Here is a 25,251-nt window from a genome sequence, read left to right on the forward strand (position 1 = left end):
AATTGCACACAGCTCTTCACTTCACTGAGGTCAGTATCAATGTGGTGGGGCTGTTGATTTGTTTTAGCCAGTCAGAGCCCTGATATCAGATCTACTGGTTGTATTATACAGAAGCTATAAAAACACTTTCACTTTGGAGTCTTTGACTTCTGAGAAGGAGAAACTTTTATTTAGCTTAATGTCGGCAACTTTTTCAAATTATGTTTTCCTCTGATTGGGTTTTTGAATCTAATACAGCTCTAAATATGTCATGACACTCTGAACATTTTGACATGGCCTCATTCTTGGCTTGTCTTCGATTTTCGACATGTGCGGAGGTGGCTTACATCACCTCTTGCCGCTGACCCCCCCCCCCCCCCCCCCCCCCCCCCCCAAGTTGTTCGTAGGCTGCATTAGGTAAAAGTGGGTTACCTCGAAGTAGATCTCCAGACATTCTGGATTAAAGCAAAAGATCGGAGTGGCTTTGTAATGAAATGAAATGGTGAAAGAAAAGAGCAATAAAGACAGCTGTAGTAACAACCATAATTGTGCCTTCTTGTCCCCTCCTTCTCTCTGATGAACAGCTGTCAAGGCTGCTGTTCAACAAGCAGGGCACTTCCTTAGCAACTGCTGTTGTTGATTTCCTCTTTGCCCCCAAAGCCTGAGCCAAAATTACTTGCTCAAAAGTTGAACCCCCTCCTTTGCCACATTCATTCAGTTTCCATGAACTCAGCCCTGCTCTTCAGTTATGAGCCTGCGCAATGCATGACAAAACTCTCACATGCTTCTTTTTTTGTAACTCTTGAGATACATGAGCTGCTCAGGGATCCAGCTGTTCTTTATGAGAGGCAGTACACAAATAATTGGTCTATCCAGCAACAGTCTGGAGGTAGGAGGAGGAATGACTGAAGAGGCAGAGGCATCGATGATTTACAGTGGATGGCATTTAGCAGCTGCAGTCCCCAGGGCTAGCAGGGCACTGCCAAGGCCAGTAATGGCTGGCACATCTGGTGTGTATGGCGAACTGGAGACGCTGAAGACAACCACTCATCGTCTGGGTCAAAAAACCCAGTGTGACTCAACCTTGTTCCCAGCTTGATCTCATTCTTTTCTTGGTTTAAAGTTGAGATGCCTACTCTTTAACGCTGGTCTTTGTTCTGTCTTCAAGCTAAATGTTTTCCACCCATCATGTTCCAGCTCCAATATAAAATTAATTCTTTTGTGTTATCTGGTTCATCTCTAACCTACAGTATAGTCAGTGTTTAACAGTTGGCTCTTAAGCTTCAGAGGTCCATGTTTGATGGTTGACAGAGTGTACAAAACAATCACTGACTGCAGTGTAGCAACACCCAAGTAAATGGAGGCCTCTATGGGAGGTCTGTAATAAGGAATCATTTCCAGGTCTATCACAGACCTTAATGATTTGCACAATGCATACTATAGAGCTGGAAGCCTTGCTGTTTCAACAAGTGTAAGTGTAAATACAGATTTTTTTTGGAATCTGTGGTTCATGTGTGAAAACAAATCTAGAAGACTCTGGTTTTGTAAAATCTATTCATCCATCCATTTTCTTCCACTTATCCAGAGCCAGGTCACAATGGCAGCAGCTTAAGCAGAGAAATCCAGACTTCCCTCTCCTTAGCCACCTCCTCCAGCTTATCCAGGGGAATACCAACATGTTCCCAGGCCAGCTATAGATAAAATATCTTCCTGGTAGGACATGCCCAGAACACCGTACCCAAGAGGTATCCTAGTCAGATGCAGCAGTGGCTCGAATCTGAGCCACTCTCGAATGACTGCGTTCTTCACCCTATCTCTAAGGGAGAGGCCAGCCACCATTCAGAGGAAGCTTATTTTCACCGCTTGTGTCTGTGATCTCGTTCTTTCGGTCACTACCCAAAGCTTGTGTCCATAGGATGTAGGGATATAGATCGACTGGTAAATCGACAGCTTCATTTGGTGCACTCAGCTCTCTCTTCAACACAACAGACGAGTGCAGCATCCACATCACTGTAGTCATAGCCCCAATCTGTTTGTCAATCTCCCAATCCCCTCTTCCCTCACTCTTGAACAAGACCCCAAGATACTTAAACTCTTCCACTTGGGCCAGCAATCTGTCCCTGACCCAGAGTGGGCACTCCAACCTTTCCCGGCTAGGGACTTAGAGGTGCTAATTCTCATACCTGCAGCTTCACATGTGGCTGTGAACTGCTCCAGTGTGAGCTGGAGGCCACCACCTGATGAATCCAAAAAGACCACTTCATCCGCAAAAAGCAGAGATGATATTCTGAGGCCACTAAGGTGACTGGGGCTTCTCAGCAGGGCTCACAGTCAGAGATCTGGACTGTGCAGGACCTTTAAAAATTATTTAAGCTAGCCAGGGCATAAGCTGGCAGAAGGGACCAAGCACCAGCAGATGCAGGTGGAAAAGCAGTCTTTGGTTGGGACCCAGTTGCACAGGACACACTGGTTGCACAGGCTGGCACTGTGCAGGGCTTATAGCCAACTCCATAATGACTGGGGCTCTTGCAGCTCCAGTACAGGCAGGATGCTAAGGATGCACAGGTGGCACAGGTGACACAGGGGTCACAGTCCCCTCAGACAACTGAGACTGCACCACAGGGTTCTCAATCCCCACTGAGGACTAGAGTAGCTTAGCAGGGATTACAGTGTCCTCAGAAGGCCGTGTCTGTGCAGGACTCACTGCCGACCCTGGAGGCTGAAGCTGAGGCTCGGGTCTGGCCACTCTCACCCTGGGAACAGAATCGAGTGCAGGAACTGGTAGGGTTCTGGCCCCCCAACATGGGAGCAAGGATGGGTGCTGGAGCAACAGTCCATTCAATTTCTTTGACATACCTGTCTCAGAAACAAGAAATTTAGCCTTATCACTAGCTCGCTCAGGCACACAACAAACTTGAGCATACAAAATACTGCTTTATTTACAGTTGGCTCAGGAACATGAGAAACAGTCTTTGACTCAGCCGGCTCAGAAACATTAAGTACAACTTTTGACTCTGAACTCACAGACAGGGTTTGAGAAAATCAGGCACTGGTGGACGCGAGCCGGGAAGCTATCTTGGGTTGTGGTGTGGAGTGCTGATGGTGGGAGCCCATCTTCCTCGGGGGAGAGAGGGAGCAGATGGTGCAGTGATGGCAGGTTCCTCATCCTCACATCTCCACCAAAAATGTAGCTGGCGAGAAACAGACTGGGGGGCCGGACAGCTGGATGTCCAATGGCTTGGGAAGTGGGACCGGCGGCATCGAGGCAGAAGAGCTGAATGGCAGCGCTGAAGCTGGAACAGGATCCAGTGGAGATAAGCCCAACAGCAGGGAAATTAGCTCACCCAAGGTAATAGAGTTCTTAGGCTGGGGATCATATCTCCGCTGTAGAGAGCCACACTTCCCTTTTTTAGGCGAGGGGAGCCTGCTGGGCAGCTGGCAGGCTGCAGAACTGGTAAGTGGGTTGCCAGTGAGAGACTGATCCCACCCATTCGTATTACACAGGGCTCAAGTTGAGGAGCGATATGAATACTGGGTTGATGCTGCTGGTGTGATATGGGGCTGTCTGATAGTGGCGTGGCTTGCATGGTGGACTGTTGTAATGATGATGGGGATTGGAGAGAGGAAGGCAGAGGGAAGCAAAGGCAGGCAGACTGAGGTGAATAAAAGGTGATCCATTTATTGAAGGCTGGTGGCAGGTTTGAACAAATGTGGAGTACAAAGGAGACCAAACCTGAGAATAAACACCTGGGCCAGAGGGTACTGAAACTGAGACACAGATGGTGGGGGGGAAGGTAAACTGGAACAGAAGCAGAAATATAAGTAGACACCCTGACAAAGGACAAACAGAGACACAGGTGAACTGAATGTAACTAATGAGACAAGGGAAGCAAAACCCAATACAAAGCACACGAGAGACGAGACTAGCAAAAGACACTTGAATAAACTTAATACAGGAGACTTGACACACTGAGGGAAGAACTAACTTAAGCAACAAAGAACAAGATTAAATATACTTAATGGGGAAATGTGCAAGAAATGATATAAACACTAAACAAAGCAAGAATCAATAGAACATTTACAAAAACATAGCTCGAAAGTCCAGAAGACTCAAAATGCTTGGCAAACTGACCTAGGACCATGACAAAAACAGAAATGAGGTCAGTGGGATCAGTACAGCCTCCCTATACATTTCTTATTAAAACTTTAAATAACCAACACACGGGTGTCATCTTAATATAAGAGTTTGCTGTAAACTATGACCTTAAAGCCAAACCCCATTATACCAGTGATTAGTGAGAAAGTATCACATTAAAATTCAGGGAGCCCTTTGACCCAAATTTAGCTAGGCAGGGTTTTCTCCTCACAGCCTTTCTGTCCCTGCAGTTCAGATCACAGAGATCCACTTTATGTTGCATCTCTTCAGCCATGAAACACCAATCAGGCTGTGAATCAGATCTTCTGTCACTTAGAATAGGAAATAATATTTTGAGAAAATGCAAAGTATAAATTTACTGGCATACATTTAGGAAGATCTAATGTTCTGGCACAATTGCGAACAAAGCCAATTTTAATCTGACTATGACAACTGTGACTATGAGGAATATTTCAAACTTCAAAACCACAATTGCTTCACTAGATATTTCATATGAATTTTACAGATTCCTTAATGCATGCAAAGCCTGAGCTCTAAGCACTAGCAATAGGTGATATGATCTGTTGCTACCCCCCTTGATGCCATGTCAGCCTGGCCTTGTTGTAGACACTGAAGAGCATTTTCTCATTGTTTTCCCCATGGAGCCAATTAAACAGGGCACACTAGTAAGTTCTTGTTCATCAGTGGGGCATGACTCACATTTCCATGGCATGTGACTTCTGTGATTCCTGGCTATTTAATGGCTATATATATATATATATATATATATATATATATATATATATATATATCAGGGTATATAGCAACCACCATGCAAATCATGACACTGTCCCATTTTGAATGTAATGTATTACTATACTCCCTTTTTTCATGCTGATGTCTGATACACCCTGCTGTATGTTTTATGAGTTAAACATCTTACTTTATGGCCATGTCGACAAACAGCTTCCATTGAGAAAACTGCACTTTCTGAATTACGAAAGCCAGTCAATAAATAGTAAACCACACCATCAAACCTGGATAGACACAACGCAATGAAACTGAAGAGAAGAGAACTGAGCACAGAAATGCAGTTCCAGCATTAGTCTTTTAGAGATGCATTTCTCATGTTTGTGCGCACGTGTGTGCCTGTGTCCATGACAGGGCGATGAGTTTGTGTTGATTTGCTGTGTTTGTGTTCACGTGTGTGCGCGCATGTGTCAAGGAGATATAATCTCAAAGGATGAGAAATACCAGCATGTTCTCATTTAGAGCTAATGGGTGGATGGAGAGATGGATGGAAAAAGGGGACAACAATTGGCCGTGACCACTGTGAACAGGAAACAAGCAGTCCTCTGTGCAGATGTGCAGCTGGCACTGGGTCAGCTTGCAGTTTTACTGCCCCAATCATCTACCCCCTAACACTGTCCACCCCACAGTAACAATGACGAACTGGCTCTCATTATCTCCTTTGCTTTATTCCTGAAGGCCAGGACAGCTTGAACGGTACCTGTTTGAACATATAAGCAACAATGTTCCTGTGATCCTATAATTACTCTGTTCTATTTGACTAAAACAAAAGAGCCTTATGAATAAAAAAAAATAGTATTCATGATTGAGTGAGTGTAGGAGAGCTTTGCCAGTAGATTCAATTACTGAATGGAGGGGCTGATAATCAGCCAGGCATTTGTGCCAATTCTTTCCAGAGCAGTCCTTGAGTAGAGGTGTACATGATCACATCGTTCAGTAAAAATATCTGATTTTCTGTCTAGAAAACCAGAATTCAGGTAATTTCAGCAAACTGTATATGGAAATATAGTATTTTCAAGCAACTGCCAAAGGAACTGCAAGGGGCTTGAGCTGGACCCGTGGCAGAAACTTTTAGGTACTGACCTGGAATAACTCAAGAGATAGAATGAGAGAATATAGAGTTCCTAAACATTCTTATTTAAATGTATTGCTTCCTTAATCCTGGATTAAAAAGCAGGGCAGAAATATTGAGCAAAGAGGAGGAGTAGCGGGGATTATTTTTAAAACCAAGGACTAAATGATTTCTTTCTTTTGTCTGCTATAATAAAAAAAAGCAAACAGTCTCTGTGGAGAGCAAAACAACATGCTAAATATTCATGTATTATTTAATTTGTCTTTATTTCAAGTGTGGAACAAACACCTTTTTCACATTCAGAGAGGTTCATCATTGCTACATACAACATCAGATTCAAATAGTAAGGGAGAGGTGGTAGGTTTAGCCTACATTAAAACTACCATTTTCAGGGGTATTCAATTATTTATTTGAAGCTGCTAAGAGATTTTCCACCATTAAAGTTGCATGTATATCAAAGAATAGCATCTCTAACTGTCTGTGAAAAGGGGAGAGCCATAGAGACAGACAGAGTAGAAGAGCAAAGGAAACACAAAATCATTTTATTTCTACTCCAACAAACATTTCTCACTTTTATATAAATATATATATATATACATACATATATTCACTATGTTACCATATTTAGCAAAGACATTGACCAGGAATACCCTCAATCAGGGTATAACATAAATCTACACTTCTTACGACGCAGTTGTTTTCCAAGTCTATAATAAGGAATAGTGTTACGGTGTTTTTCATGGGCTCGGTCCAAACCAAATAGCGAGGGATGTTTCCAGCATAAACACCAGTCTGAGGCTCCCACAGACCACAAGGCCTTGGCTGAAATAGACACCCCAATATTCCTACTCAGAACATCCTGTGCATCTGCTGGGTCTACTTTAAGGTTTTTAAGTCAGTACAGACTGTGGTGAGCAATTAGATGTAATAGAACTGTTGATCGTCGTGCATTTTGTCACTCAGATACTCATAATGAGCAACGTTTTTTGCTCCACGTGTACAGTACACACTCTCTGCACTGCTTTCCTTAGTGTGCGAGACATTAACTGCATTATGTCAGTGAATAAATGAATCTTGTGTTGTCTTGGCCTTGCACTGCCACTGAACCACTGGCTTCCCATTCAGACTGAGTCATATTGCCTCAGGGCATTAGCACAGCTGTTGAATCTGCCATAAACCCAATGGCCCAACAGTTAATTGGCATCATTTGCTTACTGCTCAACAAACAATAAATTACAAGGGAAGAGCATGTGGAATAATGTTTATGTAAGATCACAATCAGGGTTTTTGGAGGACATTCACTGTACTTAAGTGAGTGAATTCATTTAAAATTAGTGATAGTTTTACATTACGATGATGTATTTTAGATTTTTTTTTTTTTTTTTTTTTAAAGATGGGGTGGAGTTAACAGGAAGTCAACACAGACACTGTGACTCACCCAGTGGAGGGAGTCATGATGCAGCCTCCACGATCTACAGTCACTCTACAGCCACACCCCCGTTCTGGTGTGTCATGGTTCATCCCAAAGTTGTGTCCAAGTTCGTGGGCCAGAGTGACTGCAGCACCCAGGGGGTTGTCTGAATGGTCCTACAACAGAGATCAATCACAGAATGTGCCATTTTTACCTCATCTACCCTCAAACCTTTTTACCTTATGATTCAGATTTATCTCTGCATTTCCAGGCTAGACATGAATCCATGAATCTGCAAGCAATATCCATAATAAAATTTGCTCAGTGCACAGATCTGTTGCAGCAACAATAGCAAGAGCTAATTAAGAACAGACGTTTCTGATTACATTCTCCGAGGAAAATACCAAATAACAAAAAATTAATGCAAGCCAAATTGTTGTTCCCCACAGGAGTCACTGGAGAAACATTACTCAAAACAAGTGAGTGTAATTGCATATTGCCAAGATTAAACAAACAATTCTGTTGAATCTGTGCTTATCAGAGCGTTTCTTCTGCTCGACGTTGGGGCACTGAAATGAGCTATGAAAGCAGACTGCAGGCTGTCACCTTCAGCTCGCTTGTCAAACTTTGACAGAGGCAGATGTGCTGCTTCATCTTCACAAATAAAGACATCCTCTCAGCAAACACGTTGGAAGACAAAGAAAAACTGAAAGGCCTAGTTGAAAAAAAAAAATCAGACACACAATTTTGGCAGAACAGAAATTTAAAAACAGACAAAATTAGCAGATGCACTATAAAGACGAACCTACAGTGGCACACGGAGTGAAACCTGCTATTTGGTCAGGATTTCCTGCAAGTTGTGTAAAACAAGAACACATGAAGAGGCCATATAAATAATGTAGGGAAGATGCCCATCAGCTCTTCATGGATGCAAAGCTGTAATGCAGGACACCTTGCTTTTGAAGTCTCCCATCACTGCACATTATTTAGTAGCACTGTGCAAATCAAGCTTAGACTGATGAACTGCTCTGCTGGGGGCTTTTGAAAGAAACAGTCAGCTATCACGAGTGCAATCCAAATGTGCAGCCCAGATTCATGCAAATAACTTGGATTCTGTTTCCTGGAAAAACCCAGACTCATTTACCAACAGATGAGGCTGAAGAGCTCAAGAGGGCACGTCATGCAACCATCTGTGTTTCGTCTCACCACACCAATGAAATGAATGTGACATTAAGGGCTGGTAAATGGAGATTCCTCATGTCTGACATGCCTAAGATTTAACTGCCTGGAGAGAATGCAATGAGACCCATAGGGAAAGTCTAGCTAATGAGTTCAAAGGTAGTCTGTAAATGAAGGGACACAACTCAGACAACACGGTCATCTGTGGCTGGGGATTAATCCCCATTTCTACAGCCTTAAGTATGTGCATATATACAGTTCTGTGCTAATGATCCAGTTCCTACTTTACCATCTGAGAGGACAAGAGTGAAGAACCATCTGGGGACTAGCTGCAACCCTTACCAGCCAGCCAGGCCTGTGAGTCCAAAATAATAGGACAACTTGTACTAATGACTCCCTCCCTCCCTAAAATTTGTTAAAACTAATTAATCAGAACAAAGTGGAGGTTCCTTTGCATCCCTCCCTCGTAGCCTTCTTAAAAAAAAAAACAAAAAAAAAAAACTCAATGGCAAAGAGAAGCAAAAAAAAGGGGGTGGGGGTGGGGGTGGGGGGGTGATGGCTAAAATAAAAGTACAGCAAATATTTCATTTCTTCAGGATAGACTAAAAACACGTATCAGCGTACCATGACGATTCCTCCCGACTGCTCCGCTGTGCACATACTCATGATGGGTGCCATACCAATAGTGGTTCCCTGGAAATACACCCCACTGAAAAATGAGAACACAGTGGTTACTATATCAACCATGTATGCACCCATGCATATGTTCACACTTCTGCCATTAAATAGGTACCGCTGAAAGTTTCTGACCGCTAGTAATATGCAGTGCTTCCTGTAACTGTAGATGATGTTTTGAAGACTGCTGTGGGTGCCAGTGCAAATGTGCTGTTGCAGCTGCATTTCAAAAAACATATTTTAAGGCTTTCACACAAGCGCAGGAAACATTTCATTTGCTTCTAATTTGTTCTGAACGTCAAATCAACTCAAGCCTCATTCAAAAACAAGAGCCCATAGCCAATTCAGCAGCTGTGTGAAGCGTGTAAGATAAATGCAAACACATCTTGGTTTAGAGTGTTAAGTGTTTTACTGACAGACCAGCCAACTGACCGACATATAGAAAGACAACCTGAACAACTACTGCAACGCTGCCACCACAACGAGATTTTCTTTAAAAGTTTCTACCCCATCTTCTTGTTTCACTGGCAGCTGAGCCATTATTCTCGTGAACTGTTTTGTTATTGTCTGTTGGTAAAAGGTAAAGAATACCCATCGTGTCTCCTTGATAGCCATCATATTTAGTTTAGCTTGGAATAAAGACGACAGCCATTGCATCTGTATGCTACAGTAACACATCTACCTGATTAGCTGGGCGTTGTCGTGTGGCTTTTGAGGCAACAGTTTGACCTTTCTCCAGTCTAGGAACTCGTGCAAGGTGGTAAATGGGTCCTGGGTTATGGGACACTTGTCCACATCACTCCACACCTCCAGTCCAACGAGAGCCACACGGATATTCAGAGCCCTGTAGAACTAACAGTTTGGAGTTGGAAGCAGGGAAAGGGATGCGGTTACAGGTGTGTGTAACATTTCTGCCACTGTCTTTACTGCAAATTACCTATTAAACACAAATGCTATCAAAAAAGTCACTTAACATTGAAAGTGGCTCGGTACAAGTCCTTAAATATTTATCAGCCAATGACTCTCTGTATGAATAAATTACCTTTCACTTCTGTTGTGTTAAACAGCCACCCACGGCACAATCTATTAAACTGGCCTCATCACAAAATTTCCCAGCCAAGTTATGAAATTGATCATCCATTCATAATCCAATCAACCTCTGCCCGCAGGTTGGTCAATTCTCACCAGGCTTAATGTGACCTCTAATAAATCACAATCCACCACTGCATTCCCTCTTTGGATTCAATTGTTACCTTGTCCACGTAATTAGCAATCTCAGCCAGCCGCTGCTTGACTTTCTCCATGTCCTTGCCTTGCTTCTGAAACTGAACAATAGAAGCAGATAGAATGAAAGAGGGAAAGAGGTGAGCTGCACTCTTGAATGTTTATTATCCTCAAAGACAGTATTTGGGACATATACATATTGCAGTAACATTGTGTCAGCAGTAGAAATGTCTTCATAGGGTGCACTTTAGCTTCTGTGTCACTGCTTCTGCTGCAGCTGATATCATCAAAAGGCTCCTCAGTGAAAAGATAACCTCAACCATCTTGTCTTATATCCAGAATTTATTCAGACTCTAAAGCATGTGATTTTGACCTGTATGTCTCAAACTGGTGAGAAACTGTTTCTTCTCTTAGCTTTCTTAAAAAGGTCTAAGAGCCCACATAAGGAACGGTCTCATTTGTGAGTCAAGTGGTCAGTGATGTATGCAGCAGGGTGTAGATGGAGCTGGAGAGTGAAATGGGTGAGTGAGTGGACACATCAGAGCTGACACAAAGGCAGTGGTGGCGCCTTCTTATCTATGTCTCAAGGGGAAGGAAGCCAGCTCGGGATCTGGTCTTTGAGCCTCTTTATATTGGAACTCAGCAGGAAGGTGAAGAGGATGAGACCGTTTGACCTCTGCTTACCTCTCGATTGTCAGCCACGATGATCAGCTCCACATACTTGGTTGTAGTCTGGGCATGGCGTTTATGCTGCAAGAAATAAATGAAAGGGAGTGGACAGGCAATAGTTGGGTGGAAGGAGGAAAAGGATGAAAGATGGAGGAATGGGGGATATGAATGCAAGAGAGAAAATGAGAGGGAAAACAGAGGGTCCAAATGACAAAACAATAAACCAAGAGATGAAAAGAAAGGAGCAGGAGGGGAGGGTAGAGAAAGAAGGACTTCAGTAGGGAGCACTTAACTGCAGCTTTCTGGAAAGGACAGCCTAAATTCAGCAGGTGGCCACTCAAGATGGCTTTTCACCTGAACTGCATTCTACACAAAAGGCAGCAGAAATGAGAATCAGCAGAAAGCAATCAGCTACGCTTCACATCTGACCCAATAAGAGCCACTAAGGTCACACAATCCTCTGATAACACCCTACAGGAGCCACCTTATTAACGAATAAATCACTGTTGATGTTGTGCAGCGCAGTGCTGTTGGCACAGAATATATAAAATATATTGCTTTTCTTTCCAAAATTCAAAGAGATTTTGATATGCCAAGTATTTATAAGACAACTTTACAGGGACATTACCAGCATAATCAGTTGCATAGGGGCTAGAGTGCTTGTGTCCAAAAACTGAAACACTGATTAGCGCTCAAAATTAACAGCTTTCAAATCTTTTCACATTTGCTATATATTGGACAGAATGTGTAAAGCAAAACAAACAAACAAAAACCCTCGACATATTCATAGATCAGCATTAAGTGGCTTAAATGGAAAAACATTATTCTGAAAATGGTCAGATTTCATGACTGGATTGAAAATGAGTGGAAAAAGCAGCCAATGTCCAAAGAAGAACTTTGAAAGAGCTTCTGAAAGAACTGCTGCTCAAGACCTCTAAAAAAAATTACACATATCTGGCTCCTATATAAAGAAATGAGCGGTGGCTCAAGATTTTTGCACAGTCCTGTAGGTAGAAGCTAGCCAAAAGCTTGCAAAGATACTAAAATTGCTAATGCAACAGCATAGTGTTCTACCTCATTTAAGTTACTTATGTGTTCATTTGCTACTTAGCACTAAACACAGTAAATGAAGAAAAACTGATGGGAATGTCTTTATTGTTTATTCATAAACTGGCTACTTAAGATTTTTACCTAGTGTTAGCAATGAAAAAAAAAACTTATGGAATCACCATTGTGATGAAGATTCAGCTTCTATAGATCCAAAAGTAAAAGGAAGAGTATTGAAATTATGCTGATTTGATGCACTTCCAGACCAATATAGCCCGCAGTCACGAAGAAGATGCCACTCACATGCTTTGCCATCAACTAACTTGATACCACACGTAGTGCTAGAGTCTGTTTCACCTGCACATACGTACACACATGCACACAAGCTTGCCCTTTCCACTCACACACTTGCAGATCCTGCGAGCTAAAGGTTCTGACTTCATACCATGGCCCTCTTTCAACCTGAGACTCTTTATCCTTGCTGGCCTGGCAGCTTGGATCCTCTCTGCTCTTATCTGCCTCCTCCATAGATAAGCCAGGATGGGCAAGTGTGCTCCAAATACACCCTATGGTGATTAAGTCTCTAGGAGGCCACTGGGGAGAAAAAAAAATGCACACAAACACTGTTCTATCAACTCAGTGAAGAGCATCCCTCTTCTTGAGTAGAATCGAGTGAGTTAGAGTCATAGGTGTAAATATATATTAGATACTTTATAGCACCTTTGTCAAAAGCAAACTGAAACTGCTAAAGGAACAGGACAACACTGGTAATTTCCAGTGGAACACAAACATATTTTTAACATCAAGCTAAACATTTAAAACATAATTGAAAAACTAAACCTAGTCAATCTTTTTTTCTTTTTTTTCTTTTTGAGGATGGATGAGAAATGGGGTGAAAGAGTGAGCTACGCAGTAACAGTCTGCATCTACAGGGCATTGCTGATGATGCGGTGCAGGCCCTCTCCTCTCCACACTGTTCCTACAGTGCAAAGGTGAGTCTCGTTGCTTAAGGTCTAATTTGTTTAGGCTAGCAGCTTTTATTTTATATGTATTATTGTCCACTTCAGAAATGACTCATCCGTCTGTTTCAAGCATGAAAGACAAGATACTCTCAAAGGATGGGCATCTTGGACAGTCAGATTTTCAGCGAGAGAAAGGGCTTTGTAAGAACTGATGTTGCTAATGTGCTGTTCCTCTCAGCAAGCCATCATATCTCTCTGCACTTTTCTGCCTCATCTGACATTCATCATCCAGGGGCACTGTTGTCAATATACCTCTTAATCTTCAGACCCTCGAGCAGGGCACTTTGCAGTTTATCAAAGCAGCAGCTCACGCCTCTGCGCCCCTGTGTATCACACTGAGATGAACTTGCTTGCCTTCTGCTAAGTACAGCAAATCAGACTTCTTGCTTTTTCTTGCTCCATTAGACAGACACTGATGTCTAAAATATTGCTTAAAGTCTCCTCTGTTTTTACTTTTTCTAATTGACGATGGTGTTGCAACATTAGACAGGCTGATGAATAAACTACATCTTAGCAGCGATGATTTGCATTCTATCTCTTTTAATTTTTAATGAGTAAACGAATAAAGAGGGAACAGTTTGAGCCAACAAAACAAATAAAAGTACACAAAAAAAATTCCCATGGGTATAATCCATCTGAACTGCTAAATTGTGCTGTTGTCAGGATTTGTTCATTTATGCTAAATCTTTGCAGCCCTCTTAAGACTCAAGACAATGGTTGTCACTAAAGCCAGCATTATAATCATTTACAGACATCAAGCTGTACAATAAAACATCAGAAAATCCCTAAAACCGGAGAAATAAAAAAATATAACAATGTGAAAACACAGGATGTTTTAGCCAGTACACCCATGTGTTTGGGCTGCTTCCCACACTGATGTCAGTGAAATGGTTGCAAATATAAAAATCAGTTTTAACTAAGGTGCCGTTTACACGAGACCGTTTTCATTTTGAAACGGTGTCGTTTTGATGCGTTTCGGCCTTGCGTTTACACGACAACGGTGTCGTTTTGATGCGTTTCGCCCTTCTGTTTACACGACAACAGAGTGAAAACGATGTGTTTCAGAAACGGGGTCCAGAGTGGAGCGTTTCAGAAACGCACCGGCTTGCGTTTTCGTGTAAACACTTGAAACCGGGGTGATTTGAAAACGCTCGACTCGCACATGCGCACTATGGTTGCGACGGCCAGTTTTTCGCGCACGCGCAAACTGATAAACAGTACTCGCGGATTCACGAGTGCTTCTTATGCTTTTCCTGTGTTTTTACCGTTTTGTAATTCAGCGTTGTGTGCAGCAGCGATCCAACCTCATCATCGGTCCACACAAAACCTCTCACATTGGCCGTTTTGTAAGTAATGAACAATTTGCCGCACTACCTACTGTGTCACTCCACGCATGCGCGTCTTGCATAAACAAACTTTGCAAAGAGAAAACCAACGCCAACTTGTGGCCTGGCATGGGAACTACATCGTTTTCATCGTTTCACATGTCCTCGTGTAAACACGGATCGTTTCTGAAACGCCATCGTGTAAACGAAAGGCTGAAACGCATCAAAACGACACCGTTTCCAGTGAAAACGGCTTCGTGTAAACGGCACCTAAAGTCCTGGAAAGTCCCTCTCTTTTTTTCTGCATTATGATTTTTGCATGTTTACTTCACCTCCTATTGAAACATCTGTTTCATCTTATGTGCCACACCTTATGCGTCTTTCTCTGCACTAATCTGGTTATTCAGCCATGATTGTCTACTCCTGCTTCACCTCACTCCAAAGATAAAGATGACGGAGTTTATGCTTTCCACTTATCTGGGCTCATCATCTGTAAAGCCTGTGCTTTCTGAGGTTAGAAACCCCCGAGGGCCATGCCCCTTGTGATTTATCTCTGTGCTCAGCGTGGTGGCAGGGGGCAGGGTGGGATGGGGGTTTCTTAAAAGCAATCTCTTTAATTCTGGATGGGCAGGTCCTGCTTCAGGCCGCAAGGAGAAGCCAGCAGTTTCATCTCACATTCAGAGCAAATGCTGCTGCTAAACAGCAAATGTACTTTTTTCCACAGGCGCTTCTCAAACTACACTCTTAACACACTCCAGAGCATCTGTCAGATCAGAATGTGCTGGTGATTCAACAAGTAGCAGCTTCTAAAATATATATCCAGTCACTGTTAATACTGACACTACAAAGGATATTGTTGATTATCTTTTTTTTTAATTCTCTGAAGTCCAGAAAATGCAACTAAAATTTTCATTGGCTGATTGATACACAAACTGTCTTTACATCTTTTTCAGATGATATCTGTGATTAAGATATCATGTTTAATATAAAAAAGCAAACAAACAAACAAACCCCCTAAAAACAAAAACAGAAGAAAGAGATAATTTGTTACAGGGGGCCATAAGGTGCATATGAGCCTATGAAACTGACCCTGAAAAGAGACTAAAACTAACTAAAAGACTAAAACCTGCTGTTGGATGACCATGCTATGCTATGTAGCACTTAATGCTAACTAGACTGAGAGAGTTTTGCCCAGGGTAGCTGTTCTGTAAAGCCATATTTAGTAGCAAACTACTAATTTCAGCATGCTGTTAATCACAAGCATCAGTCTCATGAATAGACTGCACAAAAGAGCTTCAATTAATATTTATTAAAGGGGTTAATTTAGCATATTTAAAGTGCTGTGCAAAAGTCTTGAGTCACCCCTCATTTCTTTATATTTTGCTTCCAAGGAGCCACACCCTTGTAATTTTTTAAAACAAGACAGTACATATCTGGACAGAAAAACACAATGGAACACTATCATGGATTGTCCTCCCCAGAGCCCAGACCTCAACAATACTGAAGCAGTTTAGGATCAAAAGTATAAAGAAATTAGTGGTGACTCAGGACTTTTGCACAGTACTGTACTTCCAGGGGTTGGTCTGTAGTGAAACATTTACAAACACTAAGTCTTATTAAAGACTTACATCCCTAGTTTAAGTGTGAGAGTGTATTTTTGTTGAGACTTCACTAGCTGTAGGGGGAAAAAAAAGATGTGTTTAATAAATACTTACCCTTGTGCTAAAAGCCCTGAATGGACTGTCATCTGTGTGTGCAGATGAATAGGTTGTGTTGAAATCATGGCCACAGGTGCCAGGAGCAAAACTGAGGTGTTCAGCTGTGTAAATCCAGTGAGTCCCATCAGAGCGATCGGCACATGGTTCCAGTACATAGGCTCTTTCTCCAAGAGATATAAAACCTCTGCAGAATGAAGAAGAGGCAATCAGAGGTTCAGACATTAGCACTGCAATAAAAAAATAATCCAGCATGCAGAAGGAAGGCGATCCTGACTTAAGCATCCCCATTATTACCTGAAAAGATGACATGCCATTTGTGATGAGTGCACTCATCATAGATAATTTCTAAGACTCTGTAAAACCTTGCATAGTGTTCACAATCACACAAACTCATACTCAACTCATACTGAGCGCTGCAAACACAAACGGGAAACTATTTTTCCCTGTGAGCAGGTCAAGAATTGTGTAGATTCCTGTCAAAAATGTTCTGGCGATCTGTCATTATTATGCAGACAGGTTGCAGAATAACTGAAATAAATATATAAATATTAAGACTGAGGTCAGCAGCAAGGGCTTCACAATCAGGCATGTCCCTCTGCAGAGGGTGTCGACTTTTGGCCGCTTTGTGAAAACATTCCTGATTGTGTCCAGTGATATTGCTGCAATCATTACTCCTCGCTGACATTTGCAGAGTGCTTCCAACACTGAAATTCTATACTTCCCTAAAACCTCACACAATGTCAGGTTTAAGGATTTGCAACAGTACTGCATACACAGGGTTTCACCTTAGTTTGCTGATGAATGAAAATTCATTATTTACTAACATGGCACTACTCAAACGAAGTAATTAGACAGTAGTAATTAAACAAACCGTCACTTCAGCCATTGTCTAAATGGTAAATGGACTAGTTCTTATATAGCGCTTTTCTACTCAGATATGAGCACTCAAAGCGCTTTGAGTGCTCATATCTAAACCATTTAAACTTAAAGTAAAGCCGTTAATGCGCATCAGAACTATTGGTTGTGACTGTCCTACGTGCACAAACAAAAATTTTACCAGGAAGTTGATGCGTACACCTAAACTAGGAGCTTGTTTAAAAGCCATGCAATCATCTGACTGCTCACATTTCCTTCCCAGTGAGACTGCTTTTTTTTCTTATTTGCAATGTGGAGACTGAGACAATGCCTTCTCTGCTGTGCAACTTCACTCATTGGAGACAAAAACAAATCAAAGCAATCAAGTTTCACGTTAGTCTGGTGAAACTCTGGAGCACTGAATACAATTAAGTCAATGGTTGGCACAAAGCTTTGGCCTTTGCACATCTTTACTTTGCTCATCTGCTTTGCAGTGAACAGCCATTGTGTCTGTTAACTGTACAATGTTTCAAAATATTATGAATTTACCCTTCAGTATGCAAACTGTGTATACAAAATTATATTAAATGAACTATTACTAATATTATATTATGATACACACAGCTCATTTTGCATTGTATTTTTTGCATATTTTAAGTGATTTTGAATATATACTATGTAACTGTACTGCTCCAAAAAGACCCCTGGCATTACTGCATAAAATTTTCCAGGTCCCAAAGCAGAGGCAGCAGGGTTAGCTTGTTGCTTCTGCTACAGGCTACTGCTGCATTTATCACAGAGCCTTTAGACCAATAGCACTGTCATGTCAGAAAAATGGAAAATAAACAGTGCCTGACACACTTACTTAATCCCAGCACAAGTACTGAGGCTCACATCCGAGTTGTCGTGACCCTCCACCTTACCATGGTAGTAGCAGTTTGCCTGAGGGAGCACAAAACAAACAAACACACACACACAAAAAGATTTTAAACCCAGGACAGAAGAAGAAGAGTACCAGTGTGTGAAACAAAACATGAGTCTGGTTTTAAGCACAGTTCAACCCAACCAGTTCCAGGTGTTAACTGTGAAATACAAGTAAATTAACTATAAGGGAATACTATTTTGCCAGCTTAGCAGAAGCCATTCCTGCTCATCACCACAGGCTAATGATGGCTGAAATCCGAGTTTCACATTTCCAAGCACAAGCTTTGCTTTCTGCTGTATTCCCAGGTACCCACTTTCACGGACCACCTGTCATGCTGCAGTAGGGAATAAAGAAAGTGAATTAAGCCTGTGTTTATTGAACAAGGCCTAGAGGGTGTGGAGGAAGTGTCTGGTTTAGAGTGAAAACACGCCTTCTGCTAGAGCTAGACAGCCTCGCTCAGGTGAGGTCTAACCGACAGCCCTTCCTGCCACCCTGTTCTGGAAGTTTTCCACCCCACTTTGACTGCCTCTAAATATAGAATGCAGGCAGTAAATTTCAATGTCTGGCCTCCTTCAAGGTGGCTAGTCTCCATAGGCTGCTGAATTTGCATGCCAAGTGTCTCAATGGGTTTCTGGCATTAAAGCGAATCCTTGCTTAATACTGAATCCCAGCACTTTTTGCAGTAATTCTGTTATGATAATCCAATTATTAGACTTCTCAGAATAGCTACAGAAAAAAAAAGGCTTACTAAATAGCATCTTTCAGTCTTGCCATGAGCTTAATTTTTGGTTGATTTTTATGAAACACTCTCAATCACTTGAACTACGTTCATGAATATTTTAAATGCAAAATGGATTGAACAACTAACTCTTTAAGAGGGGTTACATGTTGTGAGAAAACCACAGAGAATTATTACCTTTAGGAATAGCTTTTCAACACAAATGAATACTGGGCTTGCACTGAGTTGCAAGAAACATCGCTTCCCATGAATAATAATGTTGCTCAATGTCTACTGGGTGCAGGTAATTTCTCTTCCAACATATCTGTTATGATATACTGTTATGTGTCAGTGCACTGTTGGGTTCAGAAGTTGTTCTGCTGCCTCCAGAGTGTGTTAAAAAATCTTTTGTATTTACTGAGACAATAAAGAAGAGATACATTTTCAGTCCCATTGCTACAAGTGTATAAAATCAAGCGCCTATGCAGTCTGCCTTTACAAACATTTGCCAAAGAATGGGTCGTTCTACAGAGCTCAGTGAATTCAAATGTGGTACTCCAATAGGACGCCACTGTTGCAACAAGTCAGTTGAAGAAATGCCTGCTGATTCAATAACAGCAGAGCTCCAGGCCTCCTCTGGCATTAACATCATCACAGAGACTGTGTACTGGGAGTTTCGTGCAGAGCAGCTACTGTGGGTGAAATGCATAGTTTTTTTTTTTTTTTTTGTTCATATATAAAACAAGTGGACCAAAACCCTGAAAACTTTTACATGGACACTTTCTGGTGGTGGACAGAAAGAGAGCAATCCATTATAGTCAGGCAAAAAGGTGCAGGGACAGGAAAGCACATTACATGAAATATGAAATTATAGTTTAGCGGGGAGGAGTAGGGCTGGATTTAGTACACTCAGTTAATGCTTGCACCTCATGTTTCTTTGATGAGATCATGACTATGATGCATTGATATAACGGATATGAATAGACTTTTTGTTCCTAAGGTTTCTGCAGGAAGACAGGAAAGTGCTTATGCCTTCATATTTGAAATACAGAGGATTAATAACCAGAATCCAGATTATTGTGGGAGGCAAACCCTGGGTGTGAACATCACATTGTTTATTATAACGATGCACTTATTATTCCAACTCGATACTTTAATAACCATAGAAATCATTCATATTCCCAGTAGATGGCTTTTGTTACATGCTATGTATTTATTGGATTGTGCGTGGACTTAGATTTAGTGAGAAAAAGAGATGGTGTAAAGCAGATAATGGGAATGGCGGGAGGGCTGACTCATACTTAAGTCACTCCCAGCAGTACCTTGCCTTTGACACAGAACTGAACCCACAAGATCCCTTGCCCAGATCACTATATCAGTCTCCTCCCTACCAGCAGGACAAATAAATTAACTGCAGATCAGTCTCGAATGATCTGGTTGTTTCCAGTAAAAAGATCCTCCCATGAAGAACTGGCTGTGGTCATGAGAGAGGAATGAGAGAAGGGACGGGGGTCAAAAGCGTCCATACATTTAATCAACTACTGCAGACTCCACAAAAGACTCCACAAAAGAAACGTATGATTACTACAGCCTGCATCCTCCATTCTCCAAAAAAATTAATTTGGCTGCAGTTGCACAAAACTTGCAAAATCACCTTGGACTAGGCACGGACACTTCTTTATTTTCTTTGTGTTTTTTTTTTTTTTTAATTCTTATTATCATTGTTATTTTTATGTCTACATAAACACTATGCGGCTTTTATAATTAAAGGATAGCTATGGAAAATGGGAACCTATTTATCCACCCACAGCTGTGGTCTCCGTATCTCACACTCCTCTACAGCTCCTTCATTGTCTTTATGCTCTGGAATGGCAGCAATTTTGATGAGCTGGCCAAGCCCTGCCAGTGATGGCCCAACTCTGGTCTCAAGTGGAAAATCATTTTGCTGTGTGGGTTGGACATTACTGAATATAATAATCTAATCTTTTGTGCATTTCAGCTGTAAGTCTGCTAAGTCTTTTGTACACAGACCTTATATGGCGTTTATTGTTGCACTTTCTTGGTATCTAAATGAAAATGCAACATTGAATTGCTTTCCAAACTGCTGATAATCAAATCCCTGAAATCAAGCAAGCTGGTGCCAGCTTTAATTCATAGGGACTGAAACTGCTTCTTATGTTTCAGCAGCATCAAACCCATTTGTTATTCTGTGCTATAATAGCTTCTCTTTTTCTGAAACTCAAACAAAAAAATAAAATTAAAAGGAGGAATATTTTCCTTATATCCATTTATAGTATATATATATATATATATATATATATAGTTCCATAGAAGAGCTGAGAGACCTGTAGTATTTAAAAGCAGAACAAATTTTGCAGGGGAAAACCTATTTGAGCTTAATGAATACAGACAGTAGTTATTGCAGCACTTAAGCCAAGAACAAAAAAAGTACAACAGTCCTTCAACTGTATGAGGTTTCATTTGTGCCAAGAATATGTTCACAAGCATGCCGTTTATATCAAATGTGAAGAAACATTTCTACTTGCTGGCCACTTTATTAGGTATACCTGTTCAACTGCTCACTAACACAAATATTGAATCAGTCAATCATATGGCACCAACACAATGCATTTAGGCATGTGGACGTGGTCAAGGCAACCTGCTGAAGTTCAAGCTCAGCATCAGAATAGGGAAGAAAGATGATTTAAGTGACTTTGAACATGGCATGGTAATTAGTGCTAGATGAGCTGATCTGAGTATTTCAGAAATTAGAGATCCACTGGGATTTTTCCACATAACCATCTTTAGGGATTTATAGAGAGGATGGTCTGAAAAAGAGAAAATCTCTAGTGAGCCTCAGTTCTCTGGCATCAACAAGGCATCTTTGCCCAGAGGTCAGAAGGTCAGAAGATGGGCTACAGCAGCAGAAGTCCGCACTGGGTGTTAGCTAAGAACAGGAAACTGAGGTGACAATTTTGCACATGCTCACCAAAACTGGACAAAAGGAGATTGCTGACGAGTCTCGATTTCTGCTGCAACATTCAGAATCAGAATCAAAGGGTCGGAATATGGTGTAAACAACCTGAAAGCACGGACCCATCCTGCCTTTTAACAACAGTTCAGGCTGAGGTGGTGGGGGATATTTTCTTGGCAAACTTTGGGCTCCTTAGCACCAATTTTGCATGATTTAGATCATTTAGATGCAACAGCCTACCTGAGCATTGTTGCTGACCATGTCCATTCCTTTATTACCACAGTGTACACATCTTCTGATGGCTGCTTCCATCAGGATAACACACCATATCCACTAAATTCAAAGGATCTCAAACTGGTTTCTTGAGCATGACAGTGAGTTCACTATAGTGGCCTCCACAGTGTCTGGATCTCAATCCAATATACAGCACCTTTGGGATGTGGTAGAACGGCACATTTGCATCATGGACGTGCAGCTGACAAATCTGCAGCAACTGTGTGAAGCTATCATGTCAATTTGGACCAAAATCTCTGAGGATTGTTTCCAGCACTTTGTTGAATCTGTGCACTAAGAATCAAGGCGGTTCTGAAGACAAAAGTAGGTCCAAGCATGTGCTAGCGAGGTGTGTACGTAATCTGTTTTGACAGATTGTCCTTGCCACCTGCTCACGTGTCAAAACATTTATCTGTGTCAGTGCAGCTTCGTTTCTGCCATCTTGTTGCGCTTCCTCATGCGTTGCACCGCATTCTCAAATAACACAATCAAACCACACAAATAACAACATAACCAAGTGAGAGGAAGTGCGACAAGACGACAAAAGTAAAGTTGCACTGACACAGAAAAATGTTCCGTCAGGTGAACACTAGACACTCTGTGTATCTCGCGGTCACGATATTTTTTTTTAATCACTGCTGAAGTAAAGTTTAAAGTTGAACAAATGATGTGCGCCTCATGCAGGAACTTCATACAACTGACCAAAAGCTTTGCTCGTCTCTATATAAACTCTGTATATCTAACTTGATTTCTTGATAGTCAACATTTACAAGTGATTTGTTAGACTTTAGAGATATATATTAGCTCAAAATTCTATTTAAATTTTCTAAGTGGGAGGCTCATGAATGCAATAATAGGTGCTGAATATTTCATGGTCACTGTGGCTTTCAGATTGCACTTTGAGGTTCACCAATTGAACATTTTCTTGCAGACCTGCATAACAAATGATTCTCTGGGATTTGTTTTGAACTAAACCATTTTTTAAAAAAAAATCTGGGTTGTTGCCTGAACCAAGTCCATTTTCTGACCTTTGTCTGCCTTTTCATTTCATCAAATATGAATCTGTTGGCCTAAAATGGGCCTGCTTACCTGGATAGTCCTCTTTGTGCGCATGACTGCACAATTCCAGGTGGTTTTCAAAGTGGCTCTAACTGTAATATGAAGTGTTCTTTACTTTTTCAAGGGCCTTAATATTAGCACAGTGAAGCAGAGCCTATCTAGAGGAACGGTCTCGCGAAAGGTCAAGGTTCATATGGAATGCTGGGAAGATGATATAGAAGACAACATAACAAGTATTCAAAATTCAATCATTTTGTTGTGTCACCTTTATGAGAAAAAAACAGAAAAAAAAAACATACCGTGAAGTTATGAATGCCTGTGACAGCGCTGCCATCTTCCAGGTAATGGGTTTCTGTATAGTTGCTTGAAAACAGCCCCCTAGAAAGGATAAACAAAGACAACAGACACTCAGCAGTGACCCTTAGGGGCTTCATCCAAAAAAGAAAATAAATAAATAAATAAAAATCGATCGCAGTGTCTTAAGCCATTCAACCACTCCTAGACCTGCATGGAAGATAAACAGTCTGATTTAAATCTTAAAACTGCTTTAGGATAGCATAAATTGATTCAAGCAGGAGGCATGCAGGGGGGAAAAAACAGTCAAAAAAAGGGCCAAAGTGATGTTTTCCATTAAATCACTTTCCCACCACCACGAAGAAGCAGTCAATATCAATCAATAACTCATTCCATGTGAAACAAATGGAACAATAACTAGCTTACACATTGCAGACAACAGCAATTCGAAAGCTGATTTTTTTTTTTTTTTTGCACAGTTGGGAATAAATAACACTGTGCTTTAAATTAAGGAATCATATACTAGGTATTACTACAGTCAATAAAAAATATCAAATAATGTAAGTCAGCACTGGGAAAATAGATGCAGATTCTAAAAAAAAATTTTAAAAACTGAGGAGGCATACTTATGCTTATTTTTAACCTACAAAATTTATATATAAATAACTATGATCCAGTAGTCATGCTGGTTTAGTATGTTTTAATGTAAGTGAGCTATGAATATTTTGGTATTATTAAGACAGTCATCCTTTTGGAAGTTTTTTATCATAAAAGAAAAGCTGTTACCAACCCGTTTAATATTTTTATAAGGATTGTCAGCGACTTACGCTCTCCTACAGCAAGACAGGTCGAAAATACAGGACGGAATTTGATTGTTATTCACTGGAAACAAAGAAGAAATTGCAACAGTGTGGAAATGAGGAACCTGCCACCTGCTTTCCTCTAATCTTGACAAAGCACCAACTTACAGTATCTGTGTCAACAATCGGGCAATATTGCTGGTAGCAAACTCAGTTTGCATTTTATTTATGTTTTTCAGCCAAGAGACTGATAGCTCCTGGCAGGATCAGTCATTGGCTGGTTGTTCACACAGGCATCACCCGTTGATTGGTGGAGTCCTGTTTTTAAGCCTAACTTGAGTATTCTGGCTATCACCATTAGCATACCCAATAAGCATTCCCTAATTTATCATCAATTTAATCTATATGGAACCATGATTTTAAATATGAACATCATATTTTATTATCTAAGACTTGAATCTGGTGAGACTATAAACTAATTAGGATTATTATTGAGGTTACAGATTAAGTGAGAAGTAGGCCAAATTTCTCATAGGCTTCTATACAATTTGACTCCTTTTTGAAAACCAGAGCCCCCTGCTGGTCAATAGAAAGAATGCAGGTTTAAGACACATCCACATTGGTCATGAGCCAGACAGTCTATGGTCATTAGTAGCATTAGTGGCTCCCCAGTGTTGTGATTAATACCTTTGCTTTACACACCTTACACACAAAAGATCCCTGGTTTGAGAGTGGGCAGTGACATAAACCCAGCCTCAATCCAGCCTCATGGGATCACAAGATAATTTACTCCTTATGCCAGTCCCAAGTCTGGATAAATGGAAGGGTTGTGTCAGGATGGGCATCTGGTGTAAAACGAAAACAGTGTGCCAAATCAAATATGGGAATCCATCCGCTCAGTAGCCGTTTGTCTGTAGCACCACTGTGTTTCATATACATAGCTGCTAGCATTGCATCTTCTTAAGTATGCATTGTAGACACATGAGAGACTGATAAAAGTTCATTGCAAGCATTTATGGTACAGGAAATGGTCCGATTAGGCTATGTTTTGGAAAAACAAAAACTAAAATGCAGTATTTTGATTTTG

The 25,251-nt window shown here is 41.2% G+C and overlaps 1 protein-coding gene across 1 annotated transcript in view; it reads right to left on the minus strand.

Annotated features, from left to right (window-relative positions):
- Positions 1-25,251, minus strand: part of adam12a (ADAM metallopeptidase domain 12a) — a 76,931-nt gene that overhangs the window by 17,383 nt on the left and 34,297 nt on the right. Inside the window, exons 4-11 of the mRNA XM_030755824.1 lie at positions 23,370-23,448; positions 17,987-18,063; positions 16,264-16,450; positions 11,170-11,235; positions 10,515-10,586; positions 9,944-10,113; positions 9,211-9,295; positions 7,435-7,583 (exon numbers count right to left, since the gene is read on the minus strand). Of these exons, the coding sequence (XP_030611684.1) occupies positions 7,435-7,583; positions 9,211-9,295; positions 9,944-10,113; positions 10,515-10,586; positions 11,170-11,235; positions 16,264-16,450; positions 17,987-18,063; positions 23,370-23,448 (885 nt within the window). The remainder of the gene's footprint in view (positions 1-7,434; positions 7,584-9,210; positions 9,296-9,943; positions 10,114-10,514; positions 10,587-11,169; positions 11,236-16,263; positions 16,451-17,986; positions 18,064-23,369; positions 23,449-25,251) is intronic.

Source organism: Archocentrus centrarchus, chromosome 19, assembly GCF_007364275.1.
Source record: "Archocentrus centrarchus isolate MPI-CPG fArcCen1 chromosome 19, fArcCen1, whole genome shotgun sequence".
Classification (NCBI taxonomy): domain Eukaryota; kingdom Metazoa; phylum Chordata; class Actinopteri; order Cichliformes; family Cichlidae; genus Archocentrus; species Archocentrus centrarchus.